General features: G+C 53.3%; 1 protein-coding gene across 1 annotated transcript; it reads right to left on the bottom strand.

Moving 5' to 3' along the window:
• Nucleotides 1-1,016: 1,016 nt before the first annotated feature.
• C50HXorf58 (chromosome 50 CXorf58 homolog) lies at nucleotides 1,017-10,979 on the bottom strand. The gene is made up of 11 exons (XM_078878242.1): nucleotides 10,829-10,979; nucleotides 9,471-9,618; nucleotides 8,080-8,400; nucleotides 7,029-7,128; nucleotides 6,124-6,218; nucleotides 5,212-5,323; nucleotides 4,550-4,681; nucleotides 3,644-3,831; nucleotides 3,082-3,238; nucleotides 2,873-2,940; nucleotides 1,017-1,445 (listed from the first exon to the last, which is right to left on the bottom strand). Exons 3-11 carry the CDS (start codon nucleotides 8,379-8,381, stop codon nucleotides 1,265-1,267), a joined length of 1,335 nt encoding a protein of 444 aa, XP_078734368.1. The 5' UTR covers nucleotides 8,382-8,400; nucleotides 9,471-9,618; nucleotides 10,829-10,979; the 3' UTR covers nucleotides 1,017-1,264.
• Nucleotides 10,980-14,680: the final 3,701 nt, after the last annotated feature.

The raw sequence follows: 14,680 nt of genomic DNA, 5'->3' as shown, positions 1-14,680 counted from the left end.
CGCTCAGCCGCGCAGCTCAAGAAAGTAGTTCTTGACCGCTGTGAAACCGCGTTATGTTAACCGTACAGAGACATTTCAAGAGATTTCTTGCTCAAATGAGCAATCTTGGCAGCGCTCGTTCACCGCTTACAGCGCCGAGACAATCCTATGGCAGCGGTGGGCATAGCCCTAGGAGAATACACCGCTGACTTCGCCACAAAATGGTACCAACTTTATCGACCCCCGGGAGGATGATGGCCAATCCACTATGTGGCCACACCCAACATCACTTATCAATCGGACATGGAGTTTGTTTGAAATATTTAATGGACAGGCAGAATTTTTTTTTTCAAAATTAACACATTTTTGTCCATTTTATAATGATAATAACGTGTTTAGTTTAGTTTTTTTGGAGATGGAAAGTAGCCGGACAATGAGCCGGCGCTAACAATTGCCCAAGCTCTGCAGTCCCCTACAACTTCGGATGTTTCCAGGCAGTTAATCAGTTTTAAATGTGGGAGAAAAGCAAAGCACGGGGAGAAAACCCACACGAGTGAGGAGGCAACACACTATCCCGTACAGATGAAACAGGTGGAGCCAACGCTTTGCTGTTCCGCCTTCTCCTCGAGCCGGGGTTTAAGGCACCTCATAGATCGCCCACGGGAAGGGAGCTTTGCAATGCTTGTGCGATCCACTAACCCTCGCCTCCAAGTGCTCGATAACCGGCGTGCGTGCGTAGCCACCATCTTCCGATGGCTCTTTCCAGATCCGCCTTATGCGCAAGAAAATTCTGGACCGGTTTTGGCCTTCGTAATAATAATTATTGCTTTATCGAGAGCGTTTATGCAAAACTGCAAAACTGCATCGCACAACGCTGCATAAGACAGCAATAACAATCCCAAAAAAAACATTTTCCTCTCGCAAGACACGTAGCACACCAGGTCTCATCGTGCTAAACGGAGCTCCGTTTAGCCCCAAAATCACTGAATCAATAACAAACCGTGAAAATCTCGATTTAAAGCTTTCGTGACTGCAGGGATTAATCTTCTTGGTTCTTTCGGTAAAGTCACGTAGAAGGGAAATAATAAAAAAAAATTAAATAATTTTTTTTTTTATTATGTTTTATTTTTATTATTTTATTACTTCCCTTCTACGTCACTTTACCGAAAGAACCAAGAAGACGTGCAAATCTCGCTGTGCGTTGTTGGCGGAAGGACGCCGCGCGCGCGTGCGTGCGTGCCCGCGCTTCCGCGGGTTTTTTGTTGTTGTCGTCGCCATCGACGGCTCAGCCGAGCTCCTGGTCGGCGTAGAAGTCGAGGCTTTCGAGGGAGAGATCTCGCGCCCAGGCAAACAGGAGCTCCGCCTCCTCCTCCCACGCCTCCTCGGCCCACCGGCCGCCCTCCGCCGCGGTCGCACGCGGGCGACGCTCGTCCGCCGTTGCGTCCGCGCGGCCAGTAGGCTCGTCGCTGGAAAATAAAATGACCCGATTTAAAGCTTTCGTGACTGCAGTGATTCATCTTCTTGGTTCTTTCGGTAAAGTCACGTAGAATGGAAACAATAGAAATAATAAAATTAAACATAATAGTCCTGCATAATGCACGGGCATAAGTAGTACTAATCACATACCTGCATTTCCCATAAATATGCCCATAAATATGCAAAATTCCTCTTGAGATGCAAATTCTTTTGTCAAGGCGCCATTCCCCCCCCTTCCAACCCAGCTTAAATATACGCTCCAAGCATGGTGCTGTTTCATTCAGACGCTGTCTCCCCGACAGACCTGGTCTTCACCTGATGGCCGCTGCTTGCATTGTGGCCGAAACGTCGTGAGAATTATTTTATCATGTTTTATTTTATTATTTGTATTGTTTCCATTCTACGTGACTTTACCGAAAGAACCAAGAAGATAAAATGACCCACTAAAAAAAGGCCGGCGTGGACAGGCGCAGATGCAAGGTCCTCATTTCGAACGCTTAAAGCACCCTGCATCACATCTCAAGGTTTAACTTTTTGTTTCTCTCGCCCATGGAAGCCCCCCTTGACTGGAAGCTGTACCTATTGTGGCACCAGGCATCGGTACGTTGGTAGGCGGGCGATGCCGCGGATTGTGTTTCTTTCAATTCCGTACTGCCGTGTCCTCCGCACGTTCAGTGTCTCGACGTGTGGTTACATTCAGGTGAGAGAGCTAAGACTTAAACATTGTAATCGACTGCCTTTTCTGTGGCCGGTTACTCAGGGCTCCTGAATATGAAAGAAAAAAAAACGCGGCTTCCACCACATCCTGCCGCCCGAAGGCAGGAAACCCCCCCAACAAGCCTAGCCTGTCACCTCCCGTCCAGCGGCACGCATGGAGAGACAGAGAGAGGTGGTTGGGACGTTGCCAAATATTTCGATGTCGTCTGGTTAGTCGAGTAATCGAACCCATCACCGGTAATCGATCACTTGCATAATATAATAGCCGAGCTCTAGATTCCTATGCCTCTTTTCCTTACAACAACCTTGCTCAATTCAGGAAACAAATTAGCGCCTTAACGATTCCAGCGTTAATCGTGACGTTGGTTGCTGGCCGCGTGGCATTTTGGGCCCCTTTTGCTCGGCAATCGTGATTTAAAGTAAAAAAAAGCCAGACCCTATTTGCATATTCGACTGCGCAGCACTGGCAACGAGCACGCCCGATATATCGGCGGCGCGATCGGAACCGACGGCGAAGGGGCGCGGCGGACGGAACCGCGAGATGACTCCGGCGCGACGAACGCACGAGCAGCCCCCCCCCCCCACCCCAACCCCCCTCCAACCGCTTCTCAACAATCGAGGGTGGAGAGAAAGAGAGAATCGAGGGTGGAAGAGCGGGGGGGGGGACGTTTTGTTCTGCCAAACTGTGCCGAACACCGACCTCACTCTGGGGAGGACGGAGGCTTCACGGTCGCGATCGCCCATCCCGGCGTCACCTTCGTCGTCGCCCTGTGAGTTGGGGCAAAGCACACAACACGGGGGGGGGGGCGGGTTTATTCACGGCAGCGGCAACTTGATGATATAGTTAAATACATTAAATATAATACGTTGAAATATATCGTCATCGTCCTCCCTTGTGCGAGTCCCCACCCGTGCGGAGGGAGGAGGCGCGAGGCCGTAGTCACGGCGCAAACGGTCCAGACGAAGCAGAGCCTGCCTGGACCGCCAGCGTCGCCTTGACGACGAGGAGGAGGAGGAGGCATCCAGCGTCGGGTGTCGAGCGACCTCCGGAGAACCCGAGGACAACCTGGGGAGCACGCAAGCAGCAACAAGGAAGAAAAATCGTGCGCACGCATGGATTTTGTGACGCTTCCCGGCGCGTTTTTTTAATTATTATTAGTGATCACAACTTCTACGTTCCACGCTGCGAGGTATCGGCATTATAGGATCGCAGAGCTTGGGCGAATCGTTTGAATTACCTCCGGCTGCCTTTTGGCTCGTCTGGTTTCCTGCGCCTCTGAATAGTTTTCTCTCTTTCTCCAGAGAGAGAGAGTCAACAACATCTGTGCGAGTAACAAACCATAAACTATTAGCAATTGTTAAATTGCAATGTGTTAATTCTTACTATCCGGTTGCGCACATTTCGCTCGGTCCATCCTCACGACCACACGTCACATCATCCATCCACACGCGGCACCGCACCGTGCCTCACCGGCCGCCCGGCCGGGCGTCCCCGTAGGAGTGACGATCCCCGACGACGGGGGCGAGCGGCGGCGAGGGAGCGGCGGCCGCAACCCGCCGCCCCCTGTCGCCGCGGGGTAGCTCGGCCAGGCTCAGCGTCCGCCACCTGTTGCCCCGTCCTCCCAGGCGAGCTTCCGTCTCATCCAGGTAGCTCGCGTACTGCGGGGGGAGGGGGGGCGGAACGAGGCGGGGGCAACGCATCGAGGTGGAGCGAGCGAGCGAGCGGTGCGGCGGTCCAGACGTCGCCGCTTCCATCGGCTCTTCCGGCGCGGCGAGTTTAAACGACGGGACGACGCTTCATGCATCAACCCCCCCCCCCCCCGTCCTCCCCCCGACAGGTCACGTGTGGTGGGGTAAAGTGTGGGCATGCCCTTCAAGATGTCTGGCCAGAGTAGACGAGCGGCAGTCCTCTCGAGGAGTACTCTCGAGCTCCCCCTCAGTGGGGGCCCTCTTCTGCCTAAAGACTCTTTTTCGGTGAGGTCCTAAATTGGGGTGGTGTAGTCAGAATCGTGCCCGGCCGCCTTTGCCTCCCCCAGCACTGACGCTTACACACCGCAAGAGGCACTCGTTCGTTTCAGATGTCTGCTGGCCGCGAGCGCGAATCGAACTCGGGTTCGCCGGGTACGCGGCGCGCTAACCCCCTTCGCCACTGCTCCCCACAAAGACAAAGATCCCCCATATAGCCATACACAGATTGTTAGGGCAAGTGCTGTTCGTGAGCAGCACCTATGAAGGCCAGCACGGCACACGAGGGGTGGGTGGCCAGCACTACGCCCGGCCGCCTTTGTCTTCCCAGCGCGGACGTTCCACACTACAACAGGCGGCGATGTTTCCTACACCACGGCACCAGGAAGACAAAGGTGGCCGCTCCCCACACCTGCATGTAGTCCTTGCCAGTGGTGACGTCCACCTCGCCCGTCACTCTTGCCCTGTCGTGAAGTTGAGCATCGAGCGTGATCTGCTTGCAGAAGCTGCGGGTGCCCATCATGTGATGCGCGTCCTTCGCTGCCTAGACAAAGACAAAGATAGATCCCCCCCCCATATAGCCTTTAGCAGGCTGTTGGGGCAAGTGCTGAGCAAACACTTGATTACGGGCGGCACGGTGACACGAGCAGGCGATGTTTTGCACACCGCACCAGGCATGTGTAGTGACGACTTGACACACTTCTCTTTAGAGGGCACTTTATTGAAGACACATTCACCTGACATTAGGCGGAGACCCCCACTGCAACAGCCCCGAGTCTCCCGCGCATCTCCCCCTTATATCTCAGCACGAGGCCACGCCCCCCTTCTCGATCATTCTCGCTGACTCTGGACGCTCGCTCAAACCGGCAGACTCCACCGTCCTTTTCCGTCACCTGACCACGCTCCCTTCTCGAACATGATGCGGGGGCCAATCCCACAGTGTGGGCACCACCCCCCTCCCCTTCCCCGACGCCTTCAACCTAAACCGGAAGTGTAACACCCCCCAAAGTACGGGGCCCGGGGCAGGAGCCCCGATTCGCCATACCCTTAAGGGACGGCTCTGCCCACGGTCACCTGGCTGGCCGGCTGGATCAGGCGGCGGCCGCTCATGTAAGTGCTGCTCGTCGCGCCGGGCCGGCTGAAGATCTTGAAGACGACTCGGGGTGGAAATTGGTCGCCCGCCAGCCTGCAATAGGGTTGACAACACCGCCATCACTGCCGTCGACACGCAAAGCATGGTGGGAGTCGCGCCACCTTGCTGTGCAATGCGCTGGTCACGTGGCAAGCAGGCAAGGCATGCTGGGAGTCGTGTCATCCTATTGTGCAATGCACTGGTCACGTGATAAGCACGCAAGGCATGCTGGGAGTCGCGCCACCCTGCTGTGCAATGACTGGTCACCTGACAAGCAAACAAGGCATGCTGGGAGTCGTGTCACTCTGCTTGCAATGCGCTGGTCACGGGACAAGCACGCAAGGCATGCTGGGAGTCGTGTCACCCTGCTGTGCAATGCGTTGGTCACGTGACTCGCTCGCAAGGCATGCTGGGAGTCGTGCCACCCTGCTGTGCAATGCGCTGGTCATGTGACTCGCACGCAAGGCATGCTGGGAGTCGTGCCACCCTGCTGTGCAATGCGCTGTTCACCTGACAAGCACTCAAGGCATGCTGGGAGTCGTGCCACTCTGCTTTGCAATGCGCCGGTCACGTGACAAGCACGCAAGGCATGCTGGGAGTCGTGTCACTCTGCTTTGCAATGCGCCGTTCACGTGACAAGCACGCAAGGCATGCTGGGAGTCGTGTCACCCTGCTGTGTAATGCGCTGGTCACGTGACAAGCACACAAGGCATGTTGGGAGTCGTGCCACCCTGCTGTGCAATGCGCTGGTCACGTGACATTCAACTTGGTGTTGTTCGTAGTTGTGGCGTTTGGGCCGCGGTGCTCGGCAAACTGCGATGTTTAAAAAAGAAGAAACCCGAAGACCGTCTCACCGAAGACGCACGCGGCACTGCATGCTGGGATCTCTCAGGAGCTCCGCCTCTTTGGGGCTCACTCTCCTCAGGAGGTCGTAGGTCAGGCACTTCTCCTGGGGTGGGGTGGACGATGACATCGGATGAGAGAGCAGACGATGGGGCGGTGTTCGTACAAAGCCTGCTCGATTTCCACAAAGCCTCGAGATAGCGACGCTGTATATATACACACACATCATCCACCAAGGGGTAGGGACGCGTCTGTCGCTCGTTGCAGAGGCTCGCGGTTCGAATCCAATAGCCGCCCTGGTAAATAAAATACAAAAACATATTTTGGCTTCATATAGCGTCGTCATCCATGTAAATTGCATCTCACACAATCGCTGAGTAGGGATCGCACACGGGCTGGAAGGCTGACAGGCGATGAGCCGGCGCAAAAAATATTGCTCTGCAGTTCTCTATGTATTAAGATGTTTCAGATATGTTACATATATATAGGAGGAAACCAGAGCCAAATACGCTAATCGCGTGATGTTGATTCTAAATGTGGATGGGAAATCCAGGGGACCCGGAGAAAAATGCATGCGACCACGGGGAAGAGAGAGCGACACGCAGACTCCACATACACAGGCGTCAGGGTGGGGATCGAACCCACGACTTCCGGCATACCAGGCGAGGGAGTTAACATCTCGCCACTGCGGCGCCCCCACATTTATCCCCCCCGTCTAACCGCGGACTCATGAGCGTTATCCTTTCTGCGTGACCCCCACGACGCTTCCGTTTCCCGACCATGGCACGATACAAGCGAGTGACAACCGAACCGTTGGTCCGTTCGTCGCTGGACAGCGCTGAGCAGCGTGGTGAAGTATGGTCAACCTCCCACCCTCTGCCCCGCCCCCCGTCGTATCGCATTGGGCTCTTCTCACCGCGAGGTGGAGGGCGTCTCGGAGCCGGAGGAAGAGTAGCCGCCCGTTGTGAGACCTCCACCAGCGCTGGATGCAGGCCGCCGCCGCCTCTCGTGTAGCCCTGCAGACGGAAGACAAAGATCACCCCAACACGGAATGGCCCTCCAGGGACCGTCGGGGGGGCGAAGCGAGCGGCCACGGCGCGCCACCAAGAGGGCGTGTGGCCAAGAGACCCGGCCGACCAGCGTGGTGAAGTATGGTCATTGCAACTTGGGACGCGCCGCGATTCGCTCACTTTTGTAGAGCGGGACAACGAATCAGGACGTCCTCGGAGACAAGCAGGAGGGCGGCCACATGGTGAGCCGACGCCAACAATTTCCCAAGCTCTGCCGTCCTCGCTATGTGAAGGTGTTATCGGCCTATTAATGAGCGCTAATGACATGTGGGAGGAAACCGCAGCGCCCGGGGAAAACACACGCGTGTGAGGGGGAAACACTCTATCTCATACAGACGGAACGCTCAGCGCCATATGGACAGATCAGGTGGAAGTCCACGTGTTTTGCTCTGCCGCCTTCTCGTGGCGAGTCAGGGTACAACGCTGGATTAGAGGCCACGTGCAGCAGAGCCAACTGCGACGCCCCCAACTTCTAGCTTCCGATGTCGGCCATCGGAAGCCAGAACCAGAAGAGTTCGTCCCGAGTAAAGGATCACTGAGCTAAGAATCTCTTTTTGAAGGGGCCGGGAGACACCATCAAACTTTCTCCAAATTACAGATTACAACAGACACGCTTCATGAAAAATAGCAATCACCCAGCAGTGGATTGGCAAAGGCGATGCACGTTTATATCGTCATTGTCGTCATCATCATCATCGTCGTCGTCACCTCTTCACAGCAGGTCCGGAGTGAAAGATGGCAGCCCCACTCACTCTCTTAAGTGATACAAAAAAAATCACGACGAACACTATCAACGGGGCGATCGAACATCAATGATCATCATCGACGATCGTCATCGATCTCCAGAGCAAGAACGGCACAGCAGCCCCCCCCCCCGGGGGGCCCCTACGGTCCCACCTGTGCAGATTGGACGTCGCGACAAATTGTTGGGCCGGTGCGTGGGCCCGACCGGGTTGCGTGGCGGCCTCATCGCCGGCAGCCGCTGGGGCCCGCGTCTCGCGTTCACCCTGGGCCACGCGGCTCTCCGTGGCCGACCTCCTCCTCCTGCTGCTGCTGATGCCGCTGTTGTTGTTGTTGCTGCTGCTGCTCGTCCGGCCGCCGGGGCTGTGAGCGATCCCGCTGCTCCCGCGACTTTCCAGCCCCCCGCGGGGCACCGTCACGGTGATGTGTCTCCGCATGTCCGTCCCCCACAGGACCATCACGGGGTCACCGGCAAGCCTTAGGGGCACAGCGATTGTCATCATCATCGCCATCATCATCTTTATCATCCCGCACCTCCGATTAGCACGGTCGGCTACGTACGGTGCGAAAGAAGTTCAACGTACGTACAATAATTATTATTGTATATTGTATCTTATCTTATTCGTGTATGGATGTCTGTTTAGCTATTCGTATATGAGCATAAATTTGCTGTTTTTATTGAAAATGCAATATTTGATATCTCAAAAACCTGATGTGATAGACAAAAACTGATGCCAGATTTGGAATCAGCACCCCAAAATTACATTAAGACCGTTGGAATACCTTATGCCAGAAAAAGTGTGTTGACCAGTGTAATCGTACACCGTCATCATCATCATCATCCCACAGGCCAGAGAAGATGCGGCCCCTTAACAAGTGGCACGAGAGGAGCAGCACAAATTGTGACCGTGGCCACCACCCAAGGCAGACGATCGCCCCCACCAACCGAACTCATTGCCACTGAGAGATCCATTCCCCGGTGTGCATCGCGAGCACCCGAAGACGTTGAACGGATCGCTAACCTCGACTTTAAAACTCTAACTGCTTCGCCCAGCCGTACGAAGAATAAACAAGTAAACCCGTAAAAACAAAGTTTTTCACTATAAATCCTTTATATGCGTGGCGGCTAGAGTCTTCTCGTCTTCTGGCTTGAGATGGCTGCCACCTATGGGTCAGATGATTGTCTGCCAGTATTAAACAATTGGTAATTAAATATTTAATTTGTTTTCCCTAAACAGTGTAAAATTTTGAAAAAAAAATTCACGAACATTAATTGTCTCGCACAACGAGTCTGTGTGCAAAATGTCAGCTCGATTGGATCACGGGGAGTGGGTTAAAAAACGACCGAAAGATTTGCACGGTCGTAAGCAAGCAAGCACGCAAGCAAGCAAGCAAGCGAACTTAATATAAAGGGTTTAATAAAAAAAAATAAGCAAATCTGCCACGGTGGCGCTTCAACCTTCGCCTCCAACCGACCCCGTGGATCGCTTCGATTTAAGTCGCCTGTATGTTCGTTGCGCATTTCAGGAACGCATCGTCCGCGTTACCGTGTAAGTTTCCGTGCGGTGTTCACAGATGCGCTTCGTGATTCATCAGGCCACGCATGAGGGCTGCTCAGCGGAGCTTCTGGTTGAATGCGAGCGAGACGACTCCAAGGTCACGTGCTCCGAGTCGACATGAACGTATTGAAGGCATCTGTCGGAGAGGACGTTATTGGGAAGCACATCACAGCATGAATGACCCAGGGTAGCTACTGAAGGCAACGCCAGGATCAGGTTTAGTGGAGCGCTTTTTGAAAGGAAGAAATAAAAAAATATCCGAGTCTGTATTCCGAGTTAAAAAAAAAACATTTAAACTGCTACCCGTCCAATAAATACATTAACCATTGATTTGAAACACGAGCAATATTTCAAAAGAGAGACTTTGATGATGGCAAACAAAACCAGATCAATGGATGTAAACATTGAAATAAAAACGGATGAGAGCCCGTTTGAGAATCAAAGTCTCTTTGATTTCAAGGTATGATCTCGATCACCAACAAAGCAAAACCCCCGTCACCAGATGAGTACAGAACACAAGACTAAACATTGAGCGTCGTTGTGAAGAATGCGAACAGCACGAAAACACCCTCCTCCTCCTTCCGTTACATGTCCCCTCCACATCATACAATATTATGAAGTCCTGCCAGCCAGCCAACAACACTTTTCTTTTGCAAATAATATATACAGTATGATGTCTAAATCCCCATCTGCCTCGTGGACTTCTGAGATTGAACCCTATCAGCAGCATTGGTGTAATGCAAGCAAACCGTGAACCGGTTTCGACATTAATTCAACTCATCAGCAGTCAGACTCGCTTGAAGCAATTCTGGAAAAATGTTTCCATGGCAAGGACTCTCTCGAAATAAGCCAAATGTGTGCTTATTTCTACACACACTGGACACAGCATCAACAACAAAGCAAGGGCGCGTGCAATGCCAGTGTTCAAACAGAAACGTGGCTAAATATGGATCTTGGCTCGACGAAAAACTACAAACAACACAACAAAAACATATTCTTAGGTTTTTTTCGGTAAAGTCACGTAGGTAAAAATTTTAAATTAATAAAAGTAAAATAAAAATCACGACGTTTCGGAGGCAACACAAACATCCGTCTTCAGGTGGAACCGTCACAGCCACGATAGTTGTAGCTCTTACTTGATACAACTATTTTTTACTTTTATACATTTTAATTTTTTTACCTACGTGACTTTACCGAAAAAACCTAAGAATATGAATCCTTGCAGTCACGAAAGCTTCAAATCTAGAACAACAAAAACAACTGATGACGTTGCTGTTGTCAGCGTGGATGTGACAGCCTAGAAGAGCCGTACCAACGATGGATTCTCCGAACGTGATGACACAAACCTCGGATGGAGTCCAGCCAGAGTTGATGTTTGTGTTTCTCTCTCTCTCGGTGGTTAAATATTCATGGTTAATAGAGCCGTAACATTGTCAAGCAGTGGAGGCAACTGGGAAGGAGGAAGTGGTGGAGGTGGGTTGGTGGCTGTGGATCGGAGTGAGAACGGACGTGGTAACCACGGAGACGAAAATCAACAATCCCGTCTCCATGGAGACACGAATCATCCCCGCCCTGAGTCTGGGCTCTACTGCGCCCCCTGGCGAACACACAAAGACAAAGATCCCCCGTATGGTGTGAACAGGCTGTTGGGGCAAGTGCTGTTAGCTAGTAGCACCTATGATGGATGGCCTGCACGGCACACGAGGAGGTGGGTGGTCAGAACCACGCCCGGCCGCCTTTGTCTCCCTAGTGGCGATGTTTACACCCCCTACACCAGGTACTCATTTGAGACTGAGTCGATCTCATATACACACTGAAACTAAACTTTTAAACTATTTTTTTTTAATTTTACCAGATAAGGCCCACTGATGTGTGTAGCTCTTTTTCAGAAGCGACCTGGCCACAAATGATAGGTCAACGAAAGTGGCTAGAGTGGTGGGCTAGTGTGGTTAGTGATAGCGGTAGAGTGGTGGGCTAGTGTGGTTAGTGTTAGGGGTAGAGTGGTGGGCTAGTGTGGTTAGTGTTAGGTGTAGAGTGGTGGGCTAGTGTGGTTAGTGTTAGGGGTAGAGTGGTGGGCTAGTGTGGTTAGTGTTAGGGGTAGAGTGGTTGGGCTGGTGCGGTTAGTGTTAGGGGTAGAGTGGTGGGCTAGTGTGGTTAGTGTTAGGGGTAGAGTGGTGGGCTAGTCTGGTTAGTGTTAGGGGTAGAGTGGTGGGCTAGTGTGGTTAGTGTTAGGGGTAGAGTGGTGGGATAGTGTGGTTAGTGTTTGGGGTAGAGTGGTGGGCTAGTGTGGTTAGTGCTAGGGGTAGAGTGGTGGGCTAGTGTGGTTAGTGTTAGGGGTAGAGTGGTGGGCTGGTGTGGTTAGTGTTAGGGGTAGAGTGGTGGGCTAGTGTGGTTAGTGTTAGGAGTAGAGTGGTGGGCGGGTGTGGTTAGTGTTAGGGGTAGAGTGGTGGGCTGGTGTGGTTAGTGCTAGGGGTAGATTGGTGGGCTAGTGTGGTTAGTGTTAGGGGTAGAGTGGTGGGCTGGTGTGGTTAGTGTTAGGGGTAGAGTGGTGGGCTAGTGTGGTTAGTGTTAGGGGTAGAGTGGTGGGCTAGTGTGGTTAGTGTTAGGGGTAGAGTGGTGGGCTGGTGTGGTTAGTGTTAGGGGTAGAGTGGTGGGCTAGTGTGGTTAGTGTTAGGGGTAGAGTGGTGGGCTAGTGTGGTTAGTGTTAGGGGTAGAGTGGTGGGCTGGTGTGGTTAGTGTTAGGGGTAGAGTGGTGGGCTAGTGTGGTTAGTGTTAGGGGTAGAGTGGTGGGCTAGTGTGGTTAGTGTTAGGGGTAGAGTGGTTAGGCTAGTGTGGTTAGTGCTCATGCGCTCGCTGTGTTCACGTTCCCCTTCCTTGTCCGCCTTCTCGACCCTCGCCACACGGGGGCGCTGTGATTCCGCGTGGCGGAGTTCACTCGCGACGCCCGGCAAACAGCCCCCAAATACCCCCCCCTCCTAACCCCCCCCCTTCCCTCCCGTGATCCCCTAACCCCAGCAGATGAGACCACCCAAGGCGGAACACGGAGGCTCGCGGGGTCGAGTGTCGCCTTGTGCCCAGAGCCCCCCACCTCACACCACCTCCTCCACCCCCTCCATCCCCCCCCCGCGCTCCCCAGGGGGTGCCATTAATGACTGCTTCATAGACGAGTCAAGAATTCGAGCGCTGAGATGAATGTTGCGTCTGTGTGTGCGAACGCGTGTGTGTGTCTGTGTGTGAGCGTGTGTGTGTCTGTGTGTGTGTGAGCGCGTGTGTGTGTCTCTCTGTGTGTGTCTGTGTGTGTCTGTGTGTGTCTGTATGTGTGTGTGTGAGCGCGTGTGTGTGTCTCTCTGTGTGTGTCTGTGTGTGTGTGTCTGTGTGTGTGTGAGCGCGTGTGTGTCTGTGTGTGTGTCTGTGAGCGCCTGTGTGTGTGTGTATCTGTGTGCGTACGTCGGACCTGGCGACCCGAGTTCGATTTTCGCTCACGGCCAACACCCGTGACGATCATTTATCTGAACCGGTCCTGGGCCTCCCCTAGATCGACTCAGCCTCAAATGAGTACCTGGTCGCGGTGTGTAAACATCGCCACTAGGGAGACAAAGGCGGCTACCCACCCCCTCGTGTGCTGTGCCGGCCTTATAGGTGCACGCTAACAGCACTTGCCCCAACAGTCTGTTCAGGCTATACGGGGGATCTTTGTTTTTTTGTGTACGTGAGAATTGGTGGAGCGGTGGCTAGCGCGCTGCGCTACGAACGTGGCGACCCGAGTTCAATTCCCCCTTCACGGCCAACATCAGTGGCGAATATCTGAATCGGTACTGGGCCTCCCCTAGGTCGACTCAGCCTCAAACGACTGCACACCCACACACAAAGGACAAATGTTCTCCCTTCTCGCATTTGACGGCCTGTGGCGGGCACGTGCTGTTAGCGAGCAGCGCCTATGCAGGCCGGCGAGGTGGTATGGTCAGCACCACGCCCGGCCCACCTTTGCCTCCCCAGTGTTGATATTTACAGACTGCGCCAGGTACCGTGGTCATGTTACACCCGAGTCCACCTACAGCAGGGGTGGGGAACGTCCGGCCCGAGGGCCGTATAAGGCCCCGCGAAAGCATTTGGGTCTGGCCCTGTCAAGGTAACCGCAGGCGGGACTCGAAATTCAATAAATCTCGGAGCAAACCTAGAAAAGCAGTTGCGAGTAGCAACATCATCAATACCGGCTAGCATCACACGCCTCGCCAAAGAGAAGCAGTTCCAGCCATCACATTAGGGGTGAGTTGATTAAACGTTTGACCAAATATAACGGGCTAATTTTTAAGTTGATACTTTTGTACGGCCCGCGAATGATGTTCTAAATATTCAAATGGACCCTTGACAGAAAAAAGGTTCCCCGCCCCTGGCCTTGGGGAAGCCCAGGTGACGATTTAGACATCACTCGCCACCGCGCAGACCGCGGCTTAGAATCCAACCCAAGCAGCTGGGTTCGTAACGCAATGGCGCAAACCACTGCGCCACCACTCCCACTCCCACCCCCCACACACCCCACACACATTAGACACGTGAAGGTATCAGCAGAGCAGGACCCACAGTGCACCACGAGATATTTGTCCCAAAACAGGAACCTGACCTCTGACCTTGAAGAAGCTTGATGAGGAACCATGGGACTGACATACTCCCCCCCTCCTCCTCCTCCTCCTCGAGCCATTAGGCCACGACTCTCTTCTCAATCCACACCAACTCCCCCCGCGCCCCCCCACAGCGCGCACAACTCTCTCCAGGAATAAAGGTCACTTCCAAAACAAGTGCTGGAATCCCCAATACTGAATCGGAGGCTTCGAAATCTGCGGCTCCTGAACCGCATGCGGTGGGCTCTTTAAAGGACCCGCTGCTTCGTGACGTTACGTTTTAAGGGCCCACCACCACCACCGTCTCGTGCTCGCCAAATTGCATTGCGACTGTTGAAATATTGGATTGGAATTTTTTTTTTGACCGAATTAGAAAAAAATGTGGTTCTTCTTGTTATCGCTTTGTTTGCCGACTGCTGCTCCGAACTGTTGCGGGTACCAGCAGGCGTACCGCGCGTGTATTTCTTCTGTGAGCACAGGGTTCCATAGGCCCAACACGCCAAACGGGCAGCAGCAAACAGCACCGGTTATTAAAGTTGTACCATATACCAATGAGAGTTGTTGTTGTTATCATTATTG

This window comes from Lampetra fluviatilis, chromosome 50 (assembly GCF_964198595.1).
Source record: "Lampetra fluviatilis chromosome 50, kcLamFluv1.1, whole genome shotgun sequence".
Lineage (NCBI taxonomy): Eukaryota > Metazoa > Chordata > Hyperoartia > Petromyzontiformes > Petromyzontidae > Lampetra > Lampetra fluviatilis.
Note: the sequence above shows the minus strand (reverse complement) of the source record. Positions and strands in the feature narration are given on the sequence as shown.